The sequence below is a fragment of the Narcine bancroftii genome, chromosome 4 (assembly GCF_036971445.1).
Source record: "Narcine bancroftii isolate sNarBan1 chromosome 4, sNarBan1.hap1, whole genome shotgun sequence".
NCBI classification, from domain to species: Eukaryota; Metazoa; Chordata; class Chondrichthyes; order Torpediniformes; family Narcinidae; genus Narcine; species Narcine bancroftii.
The window spans coordinates 235,794,035-235,807,988 of NC_091472.1; the positions used below are offsets into that span (position 1 = coordinate 235,794,035).

Sequence of the window (13,954 nt, forward strand, 5' to 3'; positions counted from 1 at the left end):
TTGGGTATCTCAGCAAGTCACAGAGATAGAGGCAATGGATTGGTTTTTCCTCTCCTGACAGGTAAATGCATCTTAGACCTTGACATACCCACCCCCCCTCCCTCAGTTGACAACTGGAAATTCAGCCAATGTATTCAAAGACTTATCTAACTCTGGCCACTCTCACTTCACCCTCCTACTGTCAGGAAGAAGATTCACGATGGCGAGATTGTGCACCACCAGGTTCATGGATAATTTCTTTCCCGTCATGATCACACTCCTGAACCAGTCTCTGTTCTAACTTACCCCTCACTGTAACTCTGTACTGCATGTCATCTATGTATGGATTGACTCACTGGATAGCTCAGAAAACAAACTTTTGCACTGTGCCTTGGTACACATGGGAATAAGCTTTAATGAGAACCACCTCACTTAAGCACCTTTCCCCTGCAAAATCTGGCCCTACCTTAAGCTCTGACTAATTGGTTGATGCTAATTTCAGTGCCAGCAGTCTTTTGCTACCCCAGATCTAGGCTTTGGAAGGTCCTCCCTTAAACCACTTAATCTCTTGTCTTCTCTATTCTTCTTAATCACCATCCTTTAAACCTCCCTCTTTAAGCAAGTGCTGTCCTTGTGATCATCTAATGGGTCTCAGTGCAACTATGGGACATTTTACCAGTTTCCACTGTACAGTACTTGCAAATATCAGAGTCCCAGCAAATGTGCAAAAAGCCTTGGCATGAATTGGAAGTCGGTTCAAAATTAAACTTTGCTTTGGAAACCAAGCCAATATATTTCTGCTTGACAAAGTAAGTGCACAATCTCGCATTATTTTAGGAGGCTGTTTAAAACTAAAAGATAAATGCCTGTGGAAAATCTGGTATGGATAAGAGCACAGTGAGAATTGAATACAAATTGCAGATTATATTTTCAACTGTGGTTGCGTCTGGACAGGATTTGTTCTTGGAAAGTTATCTAATTTGGATCAGGAGGGTGCCTGTGAGATCACATGACAGTTTATTATCATACATATGAGTACAATGTACAGATGCACTGAAATTCTTGTGCTTTACCAGCTATGTCATTTGCCTCCAAGTGGTGAAATAGCATTCTTTTGAAGTTAATAATTTGGATAGAAACTTTAGAAAAAAATTTACAACAGAATTCAATGGAGACTAAAAAGGTACATTTGATTAATATGAAATTACAATATAATTAATTACAAACTTATAAGTTTGAGAAGTCGTTACAGAGAACTAAACAAAGATATTATGAATTAGGGGAAAGGGCTCATAAGGTTTTAGCTTGGCAATTAAAGATGGAACAGGTTTCAAGAATAATAAATGGAAAGAATTCGATGATTACATATAAACCTCAAGAGATAAATGATGCGTTTAGAGAATTTTGTGTGAAATTATATACTTCTGAATCAGATAAAGATGAAGTTAAAATTACTAATTTTTTATCTGACCTTCATTTACCTTCTTTGAGTAGCCAGGATATTAATGAATTGGATTATAGAAGCATTTCAGTCTATGCCTAATGGGAAGTTTCCAGGTGAAGAAGAAAAAAAGTGGTGACCATCAACATCTAATCCTTAACCTAGCAAAGCTGTTTACTGTCATAATGACCAATATTATTATGTACATCACTGAGTCTAGTCTCCAACATCATTTTTTATCTTCACTTCAGGATCATCCTATTTCTTTGTTTTCTACAGCACAAGGAAGCACATTTTGAAATCCTAGTCATATAACTGTCCACGTAAGTCATCAAGTACTGATCTGCTCTAATCCTATTTACCCGCATGCGTATGAGGAATTTGCACTTTCTCCCTGTGATCACATGGGTTCCCCCAGGTGGTCTGGTTTCCTCTCACATCGCCAAGATGTGTGGGTTAGTCCATTAACTGATCACTTCAAATTACTCAGTGTGGAGGTGAGTGGTGGAATGTTGGGGTGGGGGGAGGTGGAGGAATGTCGATGGAGATGTGGAATGATATTTCTTCTTTGGCTTGGCTTCGCGGATGAAGATTTATGGAGGGGGTAAATGTCCACGTCAGCTGCAGGCTCGTTTGTGGCTGACAAGTCCGATGCGGGACTGGCAGACACGGTTGCAGTGGTTGCAGGGGAAAATTGGTTGGTTGGGGTTGGGTGTTGGGTTTTTCCTCCTTTGTCTTTTGTCAGTGAGGTGGGCTCTGCAGTCTTCTTCAAAGGAGGTTGCTGCCCGCCGAACTGTGAGGCGCCAAGATGCACAGTTTGAGGCGATATCAGCCCACTGGCGGTGGTCAATGTGGCAGGCACCAAGAGATTTCTTTAGGCAGTCCTTGTACCTCTTCTTTGGTGCACTTCTGTCACGGTGGCCAGTGGAGAGCTCGCCATATAACACGATCTTGGGAAGGCGATGGTCCTCCATTCTGGAGACGTGACCTACCCAGTGCAGTTGGATCTTCAGCAGCGTGGATTCGATGCTGTCAGCCTCTGCCATCTCGAGTACTTCGACGTTAGGGATGAAGTCGCTCCAATGAATGTTGAGGATGGAGCGGAGACAACGCTGGTGGAAGCGTTCTAGGAGCCGTAGGTGATGCCGGTAGAGGACCCATGATTCGGAGCCGAACAGGAGTGTGGGTATGGCAACGGCTCTGTATACGCTTATCTTTGTGAGGTTTTTCAGTTGGTTGTTTTTCCAGACTCTTTTGTGTAGTCTTCCAAAGGCACTATTTGCCTTGGTGAGTCTGTTGTCTATCTCGTTGTCGATCCTTGCATCCGATGAAATGGTGCAGCCGAGATAGGTAAACTGGTTGACCGTTTTGAGTGTAAATGGGTACTTGATTGGTGTAAACTCAATAGGCTGAAGGGCCCGTAACCTTCCTGCATGACTCTGTGTGTTCATATCCCACTATGTTGATTCAATGTGCTGTGTGCTCCCTCTACAGCATTCAAAGTGAACTTCAAAAGCATTGAGGCACTGCCTGGAATTACCTTCAAGGCTCCAGAAATAACCTAATAATATTGGAACTGAAATGTAAGCAGATAATGTTTGCAGGCTCCAGAAGAGAACAAATGTTGTTGTGTTTGGGCCTCTGACTAACTTTAATTGGATGCTGAGTGTTCTCCTGATTTCTGCATTGACATCATTAGCTAGTTCACGTATAAGACATTGGTGAGGCCAAATTTGGAGTATTGTGTGCAGTTTTGGTCAGCGAACTACAGGAAAGACATCAATAAAATTGAAAGAGTGTAGAGAAGATTTACAAGGATGTTGCCAGGAGTTGAGAAACTGAATTACAGGGAAAGGTTAGGCATTTATTACCTGGAGTGCAATGGAAAGAGCAGAGATTTGATCGAGGTAAACAAAATTATGAGGGGTATAGATTGAGTAAGTGCAGTCAAACTTTTTCCACTGAGGTTGAGTGAGACAAGAATTAGAGGACATAAGTTAAGGGTGAAAGGGGAGATGTTTAAAGGGAACATTAGGGGAACTTCCTCATACAAAGAGTGGTGAGAGTGTGGAATGTGCTGCCAGCTGAAGTGGCTCATTTTTAATATTTATGAAAAATTTGGACTGGTTGATGGATGGGAGGGGTATGGAGGGTTTGGGTCTGGGTATAGGTCAATGAGACCAGTTAGAGAAAGAGTTTGCCACAGACTGGTGTGGTCGAAAGATCTGTTTCCATAGTTTGATGTTATCTTAATCTGTACCTTGGTTTGAAATTGTTGATTTTTATGGTTGGAATGCAAAGTGGATTTAAACACCTTGTATGGTCATCAGGATGCAGAGAGGTTGGAAAATAGACACAACGATCCAATGAAACACACCCTGCTTCTTGGGATCCTGTGGCAACAAAGAAGATGGAAGAGTTATAGAATAGAGAGGAAAATTTATCTTCTTTCTAAACTGCCCTATTATGGAGGTTCACCCAAAATCAATGAGCAAAAGTGAAATACACAGAAAGCCATTACTTGAAGATAAATGTCTTGCCTCTTGAACAAGGATCCACACTCTTATTCCTGTAATAAGCACAAGAGACCCAGCAAATGTGCAGAGGGTTTCAGCATGAATTGGGCGTCTCCCAGAAATAGGAAATTACTTTTCAATTTTCTCGAAGGGTTGAAGCTGGCATTCCGAGTTATCCAGGCAGCAGGATAAAGGTTATCAGGCGGACTGAGAAAATGGCTTAACTTCAGATAAACACTAACTTTTATGTGTGAAGAACAGATTTGAAATAGAGTTGTACTGCAAGGAAACAGACCCTTCGGCCCACTTGCCCATGCCGACCAAAGTGTTCCACCCACACTGGACCCCCCTGCCTCCATTTGGCCCATATTCCTCTCAACCCATTCTATCCATATATCCATCCAATATCTTTCCTCAACCTCGGTAATCGTACCTACCTCAACCGACTCATCCAGCAGCCCATTCAATACACCCACCGCTTTGTTCAAGAAAAAGTTGCCCCTCAGGTTCCTGTTAAATCTAGTCCCCTCACCTTCCTGGGCTAAAGACTCTGCATTCAACCAATCTATTCCTCTCATGATGTTGTACACCTCTATGAGATCACCCCTTATTCTCCTGTGCTCCCAGGAATAAAGCCTCCACTTGCTCAACCTCTCCCTATATGTTAGCTAGAGGTTGTTGTTCTAACGGTTTCATTTTACCTGTTATAATGAAACTTCTTTGGGCCTGCAGTATGTCCCTTTGCTGTATCTAAATAAACAATTCATGGGTGTATTGAAATAGGAAACATGAATGATTTTTATGCATTATAAATAGAATGACATGATGAATATGAAGAGACGTGCTGATTTTATTGTATTTCCTTTCTACATTTTCTGAAATTAAGAAAAAAGTTCTGCACATTATCTGTCCCTCAACAGCATCACTGAGGGAGAGATTACCTGGTCTTTATCTTGTCACCATTGTGAGAGCTGGTTGTGAGCAAGCATAGCTGCAATGCTTCTGACATTGCTTCTGCACTTCAACAGCAGCTCCAGGGTCCTGACATCAGGAATGCCTTACTCTGCATCACCGTGGCTGGTCAACATCTACTCCGCACAAGCCTCCTACCACCATTTCTCCCCTCACTCTATCCTTCTTTTCCTTTCTTCTATTGTCTGACTTTCATTCAATTTATTTGCTCCTAAAAAGAAGCTTTATTCACAAAAAAAATACAAAGGAAAACAGTACAAAGTCTTTTTATGCCTGTCATGTCATTTTGTCATTTAGTGGATACATTTTGATTCTGTGCATTGCAGTGTTAGCCAATCATTATTCCCTCTCGCACCATTGCCACTAATATACCCACCCCCTGTGTTACCTCCTCCTTCCCCCACTGGTTCCCACTGGTCTCAGTTCCACAATTCCCAGCAGTGGATGGACCCGAGACTTTGGTCCTTCCCCACAAGACCATTGGTTTGTTGCACCAAGCGTACTCCTGTGACCGGAATGTTCCAGTCAGCAGCATTAATCCACTTACAGTCCCTTCCACTCCCTGTGGAATAAAATTCCCAATTCCTGGGTGCAAATGATTCACCCTAAATTCACCTTGGACTTCTATTAATCAAATCACAAATGGAATCTCAAACCTCATCAGAGAATGAAAGATTCAAATCTGTTCCCAGTCTCTCTTGATCTTAACTAACAAGGCCATTTTTAAATCAAGCAAATTGTTATAAATAAGGGATATTGAACCTTTATGAGAAAGTAGTCAATCAAAAAGTGAATCAAGAATATTTGCCTCGGGAATTTGCAAAAAGTCAGGGATCTGAGATTGAGCGACTTGTAAATATCTAAAATATCTCAGTTAAATTTTACCACCAATTGTTCTAAGGAAGCAAAATTATTCTAAGTAAAAGGGTCTTTGAAACATTTAATGGCCAATCTGTGCCAATCATTAAAAGCTGTAATCTGTTACAAAAGTAGAAAAAAGTTATTAGATATCGAGGGAAAAATTCTGAAATCAAATAAAAACCTTCTAAATTGTACCCATATTCACAAACTTTGTTTAAGTATTGGATTACCAGTTTGTATAAAGAGGAAGATAAAAAAGGACCCTAAAATTGCCAACAAATTTGAAATTTTATTCCATTTCTACCCATGAAGGATGGTCAACCAAATGATGAAAATGTAAGAAAGGAATGAACTTACGAATAATGACCGTCAATAATATAATCTAAAATAGGGGAATGCCCGTCCGCCATTCCTTTTAGCTTTTTTGAGAATGGACTTCATTTAAGTGAGGGCTTTTCTCCTGCCAGATGTAGGAAAATATAAACAAGTTGAGTAAATAAAAAAAAGATTTAGGGATGAAAATTGGTAGGGATTGAAAGAGATACAAACATTTAGGTAAAATATTCATTTTAATAGCGTTAACCAATCATTGAAAGTGATAAAGGCGAACATCTCAAAAAGAATAATTTAACCTGATTAAATAGAGTGGAAAATATTTCCTTAAAAAGATGTTTGTCACTCTTAGTAATCGTAGTGATGAGATAAGTAAATTGATTCTGCACAATCTTAAAAGGAAAATTAGAATAGCTTGATATAAAGCCATTTAAAGGTAAAAGTTCACTTTTATCCAGGTTCAACTTGAACCTAGAAAACTGACTAATGTGAGAAAGCAAAGCCAGTCTGCTTGGTTAAGAAACCTCTGGATTAGAAACAAAAAGCAAAAGATCATCTGCATATAAGGAAACCTTATGTTCATCGCCATTCCTAAGGATCCCAGTTAAATCTCTACTTTCACGAAGAGCAATTGCTAAAGATTCCAATACCAAGTCAAAAAGTCATGTCCTACCTAAGTTTGGAAAAAAAAATCAGATATACTATTAAAAATGTAAAGTCTAATTTCCATAAAACATGGGGCCCATTCATGGATTATTATCATAATCTAAAAAAACTAAGGTGTTTGGATGCTTTGGCGAAGCAGTGGCTGGTTTCAGGTTGTCGTGACTCGATTACTATGTATGTTTATTTTAGTTAACCTTGTTTAGAGGCAGGGTTTTGATTAAAAGGGTTTTTTTTTATTTTCCTTTGATACTATTTTATATAAATGTTTAATTGAAAATAAACATTGATTATTTTATAAAATGTGAAGACAATGCCTGAGAATTGTAAATCCCTTTTTTTAAAAATAAGAATTTTTTTTGTATATATAACTTAACTGAATAGAAATATTTTCTTCTTCCATTTCCATTCATTGTTTTCTTTCTCTTTTCTTTTTTATTTCATTGAATTGGGGTTTTTAAAAATTTTTTTTTTTCAGAATTAGAGAAATACTAGCTTCATTAAAAAATGAAGGAAGATTCCCTTGTTTACATGAATCATTAAGTAGAGAACTTAATTGGGGCACTAGCAAGTTGGAAAGGGCTTATAAAATTCCATTGGGTATCCATCAGGTCCTGGAAATTTACCAGATTGTGGAGAAGAAATAGCAAAAAGCATTTCCTCTTGAGAGATAGGTGCCTCCAAACTTGTACGCTTATTCTGAGAATGTGTAGGCAAATTAAGATGGTCCAACAAATCAAACATTGAATTATTGGATTCAGAAGTATACAATCTAGAATAGAATGCTCTGAAAATATCATTTATTTTGAAATGATCAGTAGTATCCATACCATCTTCCATCTGAATCTTATTAATTTGTCTCTAAGCAGCCATCCCTTTCAATTGGCTAGCCAAAAGTTTACTAGACTTTTCCCCATGGATGTAGAACTGACTCCTACTCCTCAAAAGTTCATATTCAATGAGATAAGTAAAAAGAAGATCAAATTTAGTTTTAAGTTCAACTTTTCTTTTATATGAATCAGGATTTTTATCTTGTGCAAACAATAAATCAATTTGTTTGATCTGATTGACCCAATCTAATCTTTCCTTATTAGTCTTATTTGTTGGACTTCTTAATAAATATCTCATATGGATTGACCTTAAGTCTGGGATACCTCATGTTTGGAAATAGCATCACTATTGTAGAAATCACATGTTAAAAACCAACTACGTTTAGAAATACTGTTTCAAAGCAATGCAAACCCAGCAGTGTATAATAGTGCGTGCCAGAACTGGTTGCTGTGGTGTCCAGAGCTGAGGTGCTGGATCCTGAAGCCACACTCCCTCACTTAATGGCCTTTCTGTGTTTCTGATTCTCAAAGACTTTCAAAGAAACTGTTCAGATCTATTCTAATTATTATAAAATAGAACTGAACAGAAGTACTGAAACCCCATGAAGTTTGTGAAGTTACTTAAAAATATTAAGTGAAAGTAATAAAAAGTTAAAAAGTCATGTGCATGCATTAACATTTTAATTCAGGGTCACGATTCCCATTCAAATCAATATCTACATCCACCAGCCAAATCTGGGTCAAACAGAAGGGCTAGAGATGGAACTGGAACAGCTGTCAAGGCAGCCCTGACACAAGTGGGGACCCAGGGGAGCAGATACGCAGTGCTCTTCCATGAGGTTCTTCTGCTTGGTTGATACAGTATTGTCCTGAACAAGCTAGCGGTATTTTCTAATATAATGACCCCACAGAGGTCCATCCGCTAGATGGCGGTGCCTGTGCTTGTTTGTGGGATCTGGGGGATTAGAGAACTGACCCAAGGTACCAGAGCGGGAGAACACTTCCCTGCTGAGAAGGAGAAGCGGGGGAGAGGACTCTATGGGGAAGGGGACCACAGCAGCGAACAAGGGGATTAGAGGCTGATGAACTCACACCAGGCCGCTGGCTGCTGGAACCAGTTATCGGGACCAGTATTCGTGAGGGTGCTGATGGCAAGCAGCATTCCCAAAAGGATTCAGATGCTAGTAGGTTCCTGATCGTAAATTCAGAACTGGGAGCTCGGGATCACTGTTGGAATGGAGAGGAGGCCTTATGGCTGTAGAGATTGCAGAAGCGCAGGAGGTGAATCTACAGACACTCAGTCTCTGAAGGGACTCTCTTTCTCTTATTGTTGGGGATGCTGGGCTACTAGGCCCTCTGTGTGTGGCTTTATGGCAGGTGAAAGTTGACAAATGTGTATTTGTGAACGTAATAAAGGAATCTTGAATTGTGAAGTTCAGCTGACCCTCAGCTTGGTGTGTTTGTGTTTCACTGTTGGATGCTTGATCCATATCCTCCCTATCAAAATGGGCATGGCTGCATATTTGGGGTCAGGATCAACCTGGGTCAGGTGCTCATCACTGGATCAGGTGCTCAGTGCTGAGACCAGCATTGGGGCCACATGCTTATTTTTGGCTTCCACTTTGCAAAGCATACGCAAGGCAGTTGGGAGCAAACGGTTCTGCAAGTAGACTTACACGTGGGAACCACTGGCTGCAGCTAAACACACTCCATCGTCCATTATCCATAGACAACTTCCAGTGAAAGGAGGGAGAAGAGTGCTTCCTAGGCATGAAGGGTCCTTCTCCCATTGGAGAACAACCCTTCTTCTCCCTCTGCCCTCTCCCCCAATCATTTCTCAGCTTCTTTCTTTTCTACCCTCCCACCTATATCCACTTAGGACGTAGAAAATAGATTAGAACATAGAACACTGCAGCACCATACAGGACCTTCAGCCCTCAATGTTGTGCTGGCTTATATATTACTGTAAAAATGTACTAAACCCTCCCAACCCCTTAACCCTCTATTTTTCTTCCATCCATGTCTCTTAAATGACCCTAATGTTTCAACCTCCACCACCATCCCTGACAAGGCATTACAGGCACCCACAACTCTGTGTAAAAAATCCTCTTCTCTCTTTTCCTCTCCTCCCCTCTCCTCTCTTTTCTCCTCTCCCAATTATTCAGGTGCCTACCTGCTTTTCTAGACTTCTGTCAAAGGACTCAGGCCCAAATATTACTTCGAGAGGATGCTTTGTGACCTGTTAACTTTCTCTGACATATTTGCATTCTGTATGGGTGCTTCACCATGTGGGCTGGTTTCCTCGTGAATGAACCATACAACAGCGCTATTATGCTATCCTTGCTTGGGGATAATTAATAATCCTTTTCATTGTAATCCTCTGCTCTGTAAATTGTGCTCTTTACACATCTGTATGAATGTTAGAGATCACCTGTTAGTCTGCACACAGAAGACCCTTCTAACTGCTTGATGTTTTGTGACAAACACAGTTAAACCTCAGCAGGGATTCAAATGTAGCTCTGCTCCCTTGCAGCCCCCAGCTTCTCATTACAGTCTCTCTCAGATTCCTGCACCTTCAAACATTAGCTTCAATGGAAATGAAAACTAGAAACCGAATTCAGCTGCCCAGGAATGCAGAAGGCTCCAGAAAGTTACAAACATAGCCAAGTCCATCATAGTCTCCGACCTCCCATCCATTGAATGCATCTCTGTGAAGCATTGGCACAAGAAGACAGCTAACATCATAAAGGATCCCATCACCCTGGACACAAGGACACAACCTCTCCTCACTCCTACCTTCAGCAGAAGGTACAGAAGCCTGAAGATCCGCAACTCCAGGTTCAAGAATAGTTTCTTTCCTACAGCTATCAGGCTCTTGAATTGGCTCTTGTTCTACTGATCAGGGATTTCTCAAACACAAAAAAAATATTGTCTGCATAATTGTTAGTTACTTTTGTTGCTCTGGGATTATTTGTTATTTATTTTATGTATTTATTGCCTCCTTTAATTTCATTGAATATTAGAGTGTTACTTTAAGTACCTATTCAGCTGCAGCAAGTAAGAATTTTGGTGTATACGTACATTTTACAATGGGTATGATAATAATTTGTTGCTATGTTTGCCTTCTCCACCTCCTCTGGCAGCTTGTTCCAGATATTCACCACACACGTGTGAAAAAACTCCTCAGATCACTTTTAAATTTCTCCCCTCTTACCTATAACCTGTGCCCTCTAGCTAACAACACAACTGCCCTGGGAAAAAGATTCTATCTGTATCTCTCATAATTTTATCTAGATATTATAGTCATCCCGTAGCCTCTTGTGTCCCATTGAGAATGAAACTCTGCCAGTCCAATCTTACCTCCATTCCAGGCAAGATCACGGTGAATCTCTTCTTCACCCTCTCTATTGCTACCAGGTTCTGCCTGTAGTGTGTACACAATACTCCAAGTGTGGTCCAACCAACATAAACAGCAGGAACTTTCCATGTGGGAGTGAGACTGGTCTCCCTGATTGCCCATTTAATTCTAGGTGGATTCCACCATGGGCAGTCAACCAGCAATACCAATGCCATGCTCAAGGGCCAAGCTGGTGACCTTCTCCCCTTCCCCCTCACAGTGTAGTCTGCCAATGTTCAGCGCTCTGGCATTGAGATGGCAGGACATGGTGAATACCTGAGACACCCATTGCCAAGGGTTTCGCCTGCCACTCCATTTCCTCGTGGCAGATGTCGAAGAGCAGATTGACGTCCTCGTAGTACTTGCTGACCATAGCCTTGAGCAGTGGCAGGTCTCCCAGCACCAGTGCCCTATGGAATGTCTCTGGCCCGTGGCGCTTCGAGGTGCAAGAAGCCATGATGTGCTGCTTCTGTTCAAAGGGAAGGAATATCTGTACCCGGTGCACAGAATCCCTGTCCATTGTCTGAGGAGCAGTGCGTACAGATTTATTTTAGCTCTGCCTGACTCCCCACTATTTTATACTCAAGGACATAGGCTATTGTTATGCTATAAATATCATGGTATCACTGAGCTCACCATCCATTGTGCTGCTATTAATACTCTATAGTCATGCACTAATCTCATTGTTGGCAGAGTTAGGGAATGGGAGCATGATTTGTTTCATTCAATGACAAGTGGATTTCACTGAGAGCCTGTCGAGTGTTGTGTCTGCTGATGGCCGTCCCTCTGTTCAAGCATGTGGATTAGGTCATTGGAGGACTTGTGGACAGGCTGTTCTCAAAGTTACACCACTGCCGGTTGTTGTCCGGTAAATGTTTGGTTAGTTTATTTTTACATGTACCCCCTTCTGGGTACAAATTGGACTACACACAGAGAAAAGATAGCAGGAGAGTTTATATATAAATGGGCCATCAAGTTAATATCAAGGAAAATGGATATCCTCATATTAAAACATGTAATTCAGACATGGCAAAAAAAAAAATCAACGTGTTGGACTAAAGGTGGGTATATCTCCTAAAACGCCCTTGACCCAGAACAAATTAAAACCCATGACTCTGGACAATAAGATCCTGGGCACCTGGTCCCAGAAGGGGATCAGGTATATCGAGGACTGTTAAGAGCAAGGGCAGCTCATGTCATTTAAACAGCTGAAGGATAAATATGATTTGTCTAATAAAACTTTCTTCTGCTATCTTCAGCAAAGATCTTTCTTAAGGGATAATTTAGGGCCGTCTATGACCCTGCCCCTGTGTAGTGACACGAGATTCTAATTCGAAAGGGGAATACATGCAAGTTGATCTCTATAATGCATTTCATATTCCAAAGTGAGGGCCCAAAGCTGGGCTTACACAGGTTGAAGGAAAGGTGGGAGTTGGACTTGGGCACAACAATTCACGAGCGGTGCTGGTCAGATCTGTGTGTGGACAGCATGACAGCAGTTATTAATGTCAGATACAGGTTGGTGCAATATAATTTCCTGCACTAACTTTAACTCATACCTCAAAAACTACATAAAGCCAAACTAGAAATCTCAGAAATGTGCTTTAGGTGTGGTGTAGCAAACCCCGGCAGCCCGCACAGCCCGACCGTTGGCAGACGAGCCCCGGGCCGGGAGCGGTCAATGAGAACTGTTTAGTGTATTTCACACCTCAAAAACCAATAGTCTAAACACTAACAACTGTGAACTCCATTGCAGAGTTCTCTCCAGTCTTAAAATTTTCTATTAGAACTTTTCTTTCTGATCCTCAACCAATGCTGCATCCCCTTTACTCAGCCACGGCAGGAGTAAATGCACGCAGGCTGATTCCAGGGTGCACCACTCCATAACTGGGGACAGCGATTGTAGATCTCCAGAAATGGTTCGACTTAAAAGGGGAGGCAGGCCTCTTCAGCCCAGTTAAGCAACCTGCATAGGAGATGGTCACTCCGATATAAAACCTATGACCCAAGGACTTCGCTGCCACATCCCAGCTTGCTTGGGCACGGCACACGAACCATGGGTGTAAAGGGTAGGGCCAGTACTGCGCACACTGCACTCCACCTAAAAGCTCCTTTGCGCAGGCCCGAGGACAGGTCCACGTCCTCCCCCTCAAAAAATGCACACAAACTCAAGCTAGCATGCTGGAATATCAGAACCCTGCTAGACAAGGTTGACAGCCACCGACCTGAATTTCGGTCTGCCCTCATCGCACATGAACTCCTCAGACTCGACATCGACATAGCCGCTCTCAGTGAAGTCCGCCTTACAGATGTAGGCAGCCTCCAAGAACACGGTGCGGGCTACACACTCTACTGGTCTGGCAAGCCTCAGGCTGAACGACGCCTATCTGATGTTGATTTCATGGTCAAGAACTCCATTGCCTCCAAACTCAAAAACCTCCTGACAGGCCACTCTGACCGAATCATGTCCACGCAACTCCCCCTTCAAAACAAGCGACGCATCACTCTTATCAATGTCTATGCTCAAACCCTTCTGGCGGAACCAGCAGAAAAGGACAAGTTCTACACTGATCTGCACAACCTCATCCAACGCACCCCTACAGCCGACAAGGTTGTCATCCTTGGTGACTTCAACGCTCGCGTCGGCAAAGACTCAGAAACCTGGCCAGGAATCCTTGGCAAGCATGGTGTCGGCAAGTGCAATGACAACGGGCGCCTCCTGTTGGAACTCTGCGCAGAACAGCAGCTTGTCATTACTAACACCCTTTTCCAGCAGAGAGACACCCTGAAGACTACCTGGATGTATCCCCGATCCAACTGGCACCTCCTGGACTACGTTCTGGTGCGAGGAAGAGACAAACGAGATGTGCTCCACACCAGGGTCATGCCCAGCGCGGAATGCCACACTGACCACCAGCTTGTTCGCTGCAAGCTCATCGTTCACTTCAAGCCAAAGTTCAAG

General features: G+C 42.0%; 1 protein-coding gene across 2 annotated transcripts in view; it reads right to left on the reverse strand.

The window, feature by feature from the left end:
- Positions 1–11,513, reverse strand: part of asb18 (ankyrin repeat and SOCS box containing 18) — a 30,482-nt gene extending 18,969 nt beyond the window's left edge. For both annotated transcript variants that reach the window (XM_069930492.1, XM_069930493.1), the window contains exon 1: positions 11,269–11,513. In XM_069930492.1, the coding sequence (XP_069786593.1) occupies positions 11,269–11,512 (244 nt within the window). In that variant the 5' untranslated portion in view covers position 11,513. The remainder of the gene's footprint in view (positions 1–11,268) is intronic.
- Positions 11,514–13,954: the final 2,441 nt, after the last annotated feature.